General features: G+C 43.2%; 1 protein-coding gene and 2 pseudogenes across 1 annotated transcript; 1 reads left to right on the top strand and 2 right to left on the bottom strand.

Moving 5' to 3' along the window:
* Nucleotides 1-1914: 1914 nt before the first annotated feature.
* LOC102814311 lies at nt 1915-2343 on the bottom strand (annotated as a pseudogene).
* Nucleotides 2344-3970: 1627 nt separating this feature from the next.
* On the bottom strand, nt 3971-6549 carry LOC102813917 (histone H2A.Z-like). Its single transcript, XM_006876609.1, has 2 exons — nt 6526-6549; nt 3971-4665 (listed from the first exon to the last, which is right to left on the bottom strand). Exons 1-2 carry the CDS (start codon nt 6547-6549, stop codon nt 4354-4356), a joined length of 336 nt encoding a protein of 111 aa, XP_006876671.1. The 3' UTR covers nt 3971-4353.
* A 45-nt stretch (nt 6550-6594) lies between these two features.
* The window catches only part of LOC102813541, a 36212-nt pseudogene continuing 32742 nt past the window's right edge, over nt 6595-10064 (top strand).

Below are 10064 nucleotides of genomic sequence, written 5' to 3'. Positions count from 1 at the left end.
TAGGGTTTTCAATGGCTGTGACTTTTGAGAAGTAGAGATTTCTTCTGAGGTGTGTCTGGGTGGATCTGAACCTCCAACTTTTGGTCAGTAGCAGAGTTCAACTGTTTGCACCACCCAAGGGCTCTATTCATACAGTTGTTGTTGTCAAGTGCCTTTGAGTCGATTCCGACTCATAGTGACCCTGTATAGTTGCTGTTGTCAGGTGCCATCGAGTCAGAACCGACTCACAGCGACTCCATGCACAGCAGAACTAAATAATGTCTGATCCTGGGCCAACCTCACTGCCGCCACACTTGACGCCATCAGTGAAGCCACCTGGCTGATCCATCTCGTTGGGGGTCTTCCTCTTTTTCTCTGACCCTCTACCTACCCAGCATGACGTCCTTCTTCAGTGACTGTTTTCTCCGAACAATGTATAGTAGGGAGATTAAAAATTTAGTAAATTATTTTCCTTCACTTCCCTTTCCTATTCTGATGATCACAGGCAATGGGCAATGTAATGTAAGGGACGTTTTTGTTGTTGTTAAGTACCCTGGAGTCGGTTCTGACTCATAGTGACCCTGCACTGGGTTTCCAAGGCTGTACATCTTTACGGGAGCAGAACACCTCACCTTTCTCCTGTGGAACCACTGGTAGTTTCGAACTGCTGACCTTGAGGTTAGCAGCCCAATTCGTAACCACTACGCTACCAGAGCTTCTTAATGTAAGGGACAGCGAAAAGCAAAGAATGCACGGGCCTCAACAATGTAGAAAAAAATTAAGCAGACAATAAAATAGGTAGCCCTACATTAATACATCACTAACTTTCTTCTTAAAGAGCTCTGGTAGCATAGTGGTTATGAATTTGGCTGCTAATCTTATGATCAGCAGTTCAAAACTACCAGCTGCTCCGCGGGAGAAACATGAGGCTTTCTGCTTGGATGAGGATTTGCAGCCTCGGAAACCCTGTGCAGGGTCACTATGAGTCGGAACTGACTCCATGGTACTTAACAACTTTCTTCTTAATCTGTTAACACTTTGAAACTCATGGAAAACAGTATCCTCTTGGCAAGGTAACAGAGTGTAATGGCTAAAGGTCTTTAAAAGTCCAACAGCTCAATTATTATTCTGACTTTCCCATTATATAATTACTGTATGAGGGTTCTGGTGTGGTGCTGGAGGATAAGTACTGGACTGCTAACCTCAAGGTCTGCGGTTCGAACCCAAGCTGCTCCTCAGAAACCCTACGCAGGATCGCTATTAGTCGGAACCGACACAACAGCACTTAAAAATTACTGTGTGACTTTCAGTCAGATATTTTCTTTCATTCACTGGTCAAAAACGTCTGTTTCCATATGGGTAAACCTAGGCAAATGAATCCTGTACATGGGATCGACTGTTGGAAGGAATAAAGGAAATAATGCATATTAAAACACTTAGCACACACAACTAATGGTACTTTGCAAATGCTCAATAAATGTGAACTATTAATAGTTTGAAGTCTAGAAAGTCGGACAATGAACAAAGTGAATTCAACTATAAGAAGTCCATTACTCTATTCCTTGGAGATTTGCTTAATTTACTGATAAATATATGGTGTTATCAATTCAGGTTTTATTTAGACAATCACTACTGACTCGATGATTCTTGCCAAATGTGCGCTCTTCTCTTACAGGGAAAAACAAAGTCATCTCAGGGATACGAAATTGTTTGTTTGGGAAACCGTTTTCTACCCCAGAGGCAGGTGGAACCTGAGGTCTGCAAATTAACCACTAGAGTTCTCCGTGGCTCTCACTTCATTAGCATGCAAGGCCTAATTTGGTGAGAATAGGGAGGAAGGGGGCAACATAACCAAATACCTAGATATAAATAAAGTACCACTCGGGTAAAATGGGGTCAGGCCGATCTCCTCCCAGAAGGATGAGAACTGGACACTTAGGAAAACGGATACCGGAACTGACAACCCCCGCCTGTCAGCTGCGAGCCAGCAACCCGCAGGCAGGCTGGTGCAGAGGGAATCTCAGGGCGCCCGTTCCGAGCCAGGCCCGGGGCGGCCGAGGCCTGGCTCGGGGCAGGGGGTGTGTCGGGAAGTACCTCCCTCGGGCCCCTTCCGGGATCCAGGAGGCCCGGGGCCCCGCCAGCCCCGGAGGGACAAGGATGGGGACCTGGGACTGGGTTCGAGGAGCTGAGGCCAGGGAGGAAAGGGCCTTTGAGGTCCTCACCGCGGGCCGAAGGCAGTGGGTAGAGCTTCTCGGCCTTCTGCAGGAATCGCTGGGCCTTCTCGCGGTTGCCGGCATTCAGAGCTTCCCTAGCGATCTCGACACATTTCTCCGCCTCATCCCGGTTCCCCTCCATGGCTTGTGCCTTCTTGCGTTTCCTCTGGTAGTGCAGTTGCGAGGGGCGGAAGCCACCGCCACCGAGAAAGTAAGGCCAGGCCCAGGCGGGGGCGTGCGGCGGAGAGCAGGGAGGAGCGCCAGGGACCGCGGTGGCCCGGGTGGCGGACAGGCGGGCGGTCCTCGCAGCTCCGCCTCCTCACGGCGGCCTCCCCGCCCCCAGCGGGCCGCTAAGGCGCGAGCTGCATCCCTTCCGGCCCGGGTACTGAACTCCTAGGCCTGGGTGTCGGAGTTGATTCGGCGGCGTGTGCGTGGCACTAAGGTTGTGGCCTGCGCTAGCCAACCAACCCGTGGCAGGGATGTGAAGGGAAGAGAGGAGCGGGTGATACCAGCCCGGCTGCTCGGCAAGAATGTTCCGCAGCGGCAGAGACCCGGTCGCCGGCATTGGGCAACCTCTGGTGGACCGAAGCCCGCCTCTAGGAGCCCAGAGCGACTAAATGGGAGGGGGTGCTCGGTTTTCGTTTAAATTCCCAGGACTTGAAGGCCCCGCCCCTAAGGGAAGTATTTGGTCAGGTGAAGATCTTGCCTCAGACCCTACACAGAGCTTCCGGAAGGTGTTCATGGTAGTGTTGTTTGACCTTAAACCCGGTACTTTTTCATTGCTTTTTTACTTCAGTTACTTACTAGCTTTCTGACCCAGATTTCATTAGATTGTTAGGCCAGTCAAAAAGACAAAGTAGTTCCGTTTGTATTTTTTCTGGTGAAGAACAGCTGTAACACTAACCCTAGACAGACCTGATCTAAACAAAGCAGGAACCAGCCCTTTCATAATGCATGTTGTTCAACACCAATGAGTCATTCCGATTTGGCCACCCTGTATAGCGTTTCCAAGTAACAGCTGACGATGAGCTTGAACACAACCATCAGTTTCCTCTCCTTTTCCCAGTTTTGACTGTACTACCCGTGAATTATGTCAGTTTCTTCAGGGTAGAAAGGGGGAGAGTGATTTTTTGGTAATATCTACATCCAAATTTTTTGGTTAACAACTCACTTGTGTCAAAATGGTTCTCTATTCACAACCATGAGAGGGAATTTCTAAGTTTGTGTAAATTTAAAATTGTATGTAATTTTTCACTTTTTATAACCCCTTGTACACAATGTTGCCAAACATCAACTACCATATTGAGTACTTTTATCATCTGTAAAATTAAGTGCCAGATTCAATTCCATCTCATAGCAATCCTGTACAGGGTTTCTGAGTAACTTGGTGGGTTTAAACCACCAATTTTGTGGTTCTACACCCCCTAAGTATCTTTTAATTTCCCTGTGTTTAAAAAAAAAAAAAAAACCTGCCTGGCCCCAAAAGCATCACACTTCCTAAGCTATAATCTTCTCCTAGTAAAATACAGCAGGCTGCATTATTGTCACAGAGCAAACAGCCAATGTACAATCTGAGATGGCTAAGCCTAAAACAGCAACACCTTAGCTCACCCAACTGCTGCCAAAGCCCATTATTTAACATTAAAAAAAATAAAAATCATACTATGGCCACTTTACTGTTGATCAGCAAGTTTAATTCCAAGGTTAGAAACATGCTTTATAATGGCTGGATTCAATAAATTCTTGTTAAAATCAGGCAAATTAAAAACAACAGCTAGTTTGGGATATGACCTTTATTGAGCTTATCCACCAGAGTGGAAATAATGTCTGTACAAAACCAAATGTTTGTTACTATAACTTCTGCATCACAATTAAAATCCAAACAGTTTTTTAAAAACAGTCAACTCAATCAAAACCCACTACTTCAGAATCAATAGCTTCTTTGAAGCCACAGTAACACTTAAATATGGTTAAGACTCGAATGCAGAAATTTGGTTGGTTGAAAAGCTAATTAAACTTCCAACTTGCTCAAATAGAATTACAAAAAGGCAAAATTGTGTTTTGTTTTTTTTTCACAGAGATACAGTCCACTGGAATCACCAACACTGGACAGCTGTTAGAGTATTTAGAGTCCTGAGATAATAAGGAATCCAGGCATCCTTTAGACAGTCTTCTGTTGTCCTTTCTTCCCGATCAGAGATTTGTGGATGTGTGGGATGACACCACCACCAGCAATTGTAGCCTTGATAAGGGAGTCCAACTCTTTATCTCCTCGAATAGCAAGTTGCAAGTGACGAGGGGTAATGCGCTTTACCTTTAAGTCTTTTGATGCATTTCCTGCCAGTTCAAGAACCTCTGTGGTTAGGTACTCCAGGATGGTTGTGCTGTACACAGCGGCAGTCGCACCCACAAAAATATGGAATGCTTCACGAATTTGCGTGTCATCCTTGCGCAGGGGCCATGCTAATCTTTTCTGTATTGTTCCAATTTTAGTATATGTGCTGCCAAAGCGAGCACGGTCCATCGTATTTTGTTTTCTTGATTTTGAGGCATAATCCACACTGAAAGCTCTAGTCTTTTTGAACTTCATCAATAAGCAGTGTTTCAAATCCTTGTCCCTTTCAGCAAGATTGTGTCATCTGCACATTTCTGGTTGTTAATGAGTCTGCCTTCAATCCTGGTGTTATGTTCTTCTCCATAAAATTCAGTTTCTTAGATTATATTTGCTCATCTTAGAAATTGAATAAATATGATGAAAGGATACAGCCTTGATATCTACCTTTGCTGATTTTAAACCATTCAGTATCCTTTTGTTCTATTTCTTGGTCTACGTACATGTTCTACATGAGCTGGTCCTGAATTCCATTTTTTGGGAATGTTAGCTGTAGCTTGTCTTGAACCACATAGTTGAATGTTTTGCATAGTCAATGAAATACAGATAAAACCCAGGCGCCCTGGTAGCATAGTGGATTATGAACTGGGCTGCTAAACGCAAGGTCATCAATTCAAATCTACCAGCCACTCTGCATGAGAAAGATGTATAGCCTCGGAAACTCAATACAGGGTCACTATGAGTCAGAACTATCTCGACAGCACACACCACCATCACCAAAAATCTTTTTGGTATTCTCTACTTTCAGCCAAGATACATCAGCTGTGATACTCCTTGTTCCAGGTCCTCTTCTGAATTTTATTTGCATGTGATATTAATGATTAATAATGTTGGCATTCTGTAGGATCACCTTTCTTTAGAATGGGCATAACTATGGATCTCTTCCAATAGGTAGCTGTCTTCCACATTTTTTGGTATAGAGGAACAAGCATCTCAAGCACTGCATCTGTTTGTTGAAGCATCTCAGTTGGTATTCTGGGAATTCCTGGAGCCTCATTTTTGCCAATGCCTTTAGTGCAGCTTAGACTTCTTCCTTCAATACCATCAGTTCTTGATCTCATGCTACCTTCTGAAATGGTTGAAGGCTGACCATTTATTTTTAGTTCAGATGTTTTCTTGAAATCTGTTTTGAGATTGAACAAATCTAAGGATCGCTGGTATCTGAGTAGAAAAGAAATCATTTGGCTGAAAATAGGATTCCCCCACAGAGCAACATGGAGAAGTTTGGAAACTAAACCAGCTAGACCGAGAACTTCTCACTGGACTGGTCAGATGGCCAGTCATTACACAAATGGGGGAAGACGTTCATTGCCTCAGGGTTTGAAAGAAAAGTTTTCTGAGGTCCTTCTCAGTCCTAACATTCTGTTAATTGATTTTTTTAAAACCTGAGAACCTCATATACCTATGTATCTATATGAGAGAAGGAACATTTAGGCATGCATGTTTGTGTGTGTGTGTGTGTGTGTGTGTGTGTGTGTGTGTGTAATGGGAAATCAAAGGAGGTCTTTAGAGAGTGTAGGTTCCTGGGTGGTACAAATGGTTTGTGCTTCACTGGTAACTGTGAGGTTGTCAGTTTGAACCTACCTGGTGAGACTGTAGAAGAAAAGACCTGGCAATCTGCTTATGTAAATGTTACAGCAAGAAAACCCTATAGAGCTCAGTTCTGCTCCTTAACACACAGAGTGACCAGGGGATAGGATATCATCCATGGCACAAGATAGCAACAATAACAATTTAGAGACTAGGAAAGAGTGCAATAGGGAAACAGAGTGATTGTTCTGTTCCTCTACCCTTTACTTTAGAGTAGTAGGAGTTTGAAATATTTTCAAATGAAGATGCCAAGAGCTAGGTGCTAAAGAATCCCTGATGGTGGGATAGCAAGCATTCTAGCAGTAGGGATAACTACTCTAAGTGATGTTACTCTTGTGGCTCCTGTCATACCAAGAAGGTATCCATTTCCTCCATGCTCAAGGGAAGTTTGCCTTGTTCCTGATAATCAAGGGCTCTACGATGCCTCTGTCATACACAGAATTAATTCCAGTAACGTGATTTTTCATTTTAGCCAGTCCAGATTGCCAGATGAGAGGCAACATCAGGAACACAAGAGTCGTTCACTTTATTCCATGGCTCAGTTTTGAAATAAATCTAAAAATGCATGAAAATTCTAAAATTTCTAAAAAACATTTTTTTTCTTGGATTTTCAAAAGACCCCATTGTTTATTTGTTTGTATCTTTGTTTTATTTAGGGGGGTTGTGTTTTTGCCAGTAATGTGCTGCAGCATTATGCATTTTAATGAGAATTCCAGCTGATTCAGAATTTAGAAGCAAATGTAATCCAGTACTCAGGGACAGGCACCATGTGGCCTAGACCTCAGGAGCCAGGAGACAATAAAATGGTTACAGTGATGCATGTTTATAGTATTTTCTCCTGTTGAGTATCATGGAGATTATTATTAATTTTCTTTTTAAACACACAGCTTTTTCTTTCTATCTGTCTCTGACTGTTTGTCTCTCTGGCTGCTTCTGTGTGTCTTTCTCATTTGTTTACCATGACAAGTTAAATAGCAGCTAGGGAGTTAGGAGGCTAAGAGTTCTAATCACAGACTCACTGTTAGAATAAACCACTCTTATTTGGAATTGGGATTGAGGGAGAGAAGGCAGAGAGATTTTTAGGAAAGGCAGGTAAACTGAAAAGAAGAAATGGACAAAACAACACAAGAGACTATAGAACAGAGGCCAACAGTTTTACCCTAAACCCCAGGGAAACTTCCCAAAAGGAGAGTACTGCCTGCTGAGAGGGTCCTGACCACTTGAATGAGTTCCCATATATCTCTTCACAGAGGCCCAAGAGAACTTGGCAGTGAGATTAATAAATGGCTAAACCAGCTCCTTGCCTGTCAAGAAGTTTTAGTTAGGTCCCAAAGACGAGATGGTTATTCAAAAAATCAATGCTATGTGAAAATGGAGGATGACCACATCAGATCACAAAATAGAGGATGACTGCATCATTATATAACTTCCATGGATGGCCAGATATGGAACATTCCAGACTACCAGAAAAATGAACACAGTTGTGTTGGAAGAAGTAGCCAGAATGCTCCTTAGAAGCAAGAATGTCAAGATGTAATCTCACACACTTTGGACATCAGGAGGGAACAGTCCCTGTACAAGGACGTCATTATGAGAAAGTTGTTGTTGTTGTTAAGTGCCGTTGAATTGGTTCCGACGCATAGCGACCCTGAACAGGGTTTCCGAGGCTGTAAATCTTTAGGGAATAGAAAGCCTCCTCTTTTTCCCATAGAAGGCCATTAAAAAAGACCCTTGATGAGAGACAGTGACACAATGGTTGCAACAATGGGTTCCCCCCTAGTGAGGACAGACAGCGGTGCAGATCTGGACAGCATTTTGTTCTCTTCTAATAGGGTCGTTATGAGTTGGAACCAACTCTATGGCACCTAACAACACACAACTGCCAAAATGCAGAGAATCTTGGTTCAGCCAAACTGCCATATAACCTTAACCAGCACAGCCAGGGTTATTCTTCTCACCTCTCACTTTGGCACTATGCGAGACATCCATTGTTAATGCGCAAAATAGTGAAATAGTAGATCTTTTACTATTGTCATAAATGTGACATGTCAGATCATGAGCTAGTCGCTAAGTGAGGAGTAAATATGTTTGTCATTTTACAGAATCATTGAAAATGCTGGGGCAATAAGAAGACTGCTTTTCTGTCAAACACACCACATTTTCAAAAAGGCAAGGAAACTGGGTTCTGAAAACAACAGATTGGTGAGCTCAATTGCAATTTCAGGTAAAGTTCTAGACCAAACTTAAATAAAATTTATTATAGAGAAGACAATACACATACATAGACGAGAACAAAGGAAAAGAAGCGTCATGAACCCATTGCCCAGATACAAAACTGTTGACTCTTTGCCATTTGTTTGTTTGTTTTCTATTTAATTGTGTTACACTGAAGTTGATCTAACTGGCCACTGTGTAAACATGTACTTAAATGTCAGGTCCTCCACCCCACCCCAAGTGTCTATTTCGCAATGGTAGGCAATGGAGACCAAGATTCGAAAGACCCAAGCATCCTAACATTATTTCCCTTTATTACCCTTTCAAACCATGCCTCAGTCCCTGTATCTTGAAGCCCTGTTGTTCCAAGGTTGTGCATATATCATCATTTACCTCTGTCCATCTAGCCCATGCGAACCAGCCTAACTGTTCTCCCATCCACCTTGTTCTTCTTTCCCCCTCCCCCTTCTTGTGTATTGCCAGCTGCCCCCTTCCCCCACCAGCACCCAGGCTCTCCTGTGTGTATTCCCTACCCTGTGCTCTATCTTCCCCTCCCTCCCCTCCTCTCATCCTATACATCCCAGTGATCAGCAATTATATATATATATATAGCTTTTTGTTTTGTTTTGTTTTCCCCTTTTTGGTGGGTTCTTTTTCTTAGTCTTTTATAATAATGGTCTTATGCAGTATTTCTCCTTTTGTGACTAATTTCACTCAGCATAATGTCCTCAAGGTTCATCCATGTTATGTGGTGGCTTGCAGCTTCCTTGTTGTTCTTCAAGGTAGCATAGTATTCCATTGTGTGTATGTACCATAGTTTGTTTATCCATTATTCAGTTGATGGTCCCTTTGGCGGCCTCCATCTTTTTGCTATTGTAAATAGTGCTGCTATGAACATTGGTATGCATATATCTACTTGTGTTATGGCTTGTATTACTAGTGGGTAAATACCAAGTAGAGGAGTTGTTGTTGTTAAGTATCGTTGAGTCTGTTCCTACCCATAGCGACCCTGTATAGGGTTTACAAGGAGCAGTGGTGAGCTTGAACTTCTGACCTTGCAGTTCAAATGGCTTTGCAGTCGGGTGCATTAACCCACCATGCCACACCAGGACTCCTGCTGGATTATAAGGTACTTCTATTTCCAACCTTCTGAGGAAGCGCCATATTGCTTTCATGAGTGGTTGGATCATTTTGCAGTCCCACCAACAATGTAGGAAGGTCCCAGTCTTTCAGCATCCTCGCCAGCATTTATTGTCTTCTGCTTTTTTTAAATCTTTGCTGTTATTCCTGGTGTGAGATGATAGCTCATTGTTGTTTTGATTCGCATCTCTCTGATGGCTAGTGATCATAACCATTTCTTCATATGTTTGTTGGCTGCCCAGATGTCCTCCTTGATGAAGTGTCTGTTCATGTCCCATGCCCATTTTTAAAAAAAAACAACCAATATTTTATTGTGAATTATGTGATAGTTTACATGGGAGAACATTAGTTTTCCATTCATCCTATAATATATCATTTCATTGCTATGGTTACAATCCCCTACATGCATCATCAACCAACCAAAGGGTATACACTGCAACCCTGGTCATCAGCACACAGCCCCTCTCCCTCTCTGTGTCTAAAGTCCCCAACACTTCCATCTCTCCATGTCATCGTCTCTGCCTCCATCTCAGGCA

Source organism: Chrysochloris asiatica, unplaced genomic scaffold (assembly GCF_000296735.1).
Source record: "Chrysochloris asiatica unplaced genomic scaffold, ChrAsi1.0 scaffold00394, whole genome shotgun sequence".
NCBI classification, from domain to species: Eukaryota; Metazoa; Chordata; class Mammalia; order Afrosoricida; family Chrysochloridae; genus Chrysochloris; species Chrysochloris asiatica.
Note: the sequence above shows the minus strand (reverse complement) of the source record. Positions and strands in the feature narration are given on the sequence as shown.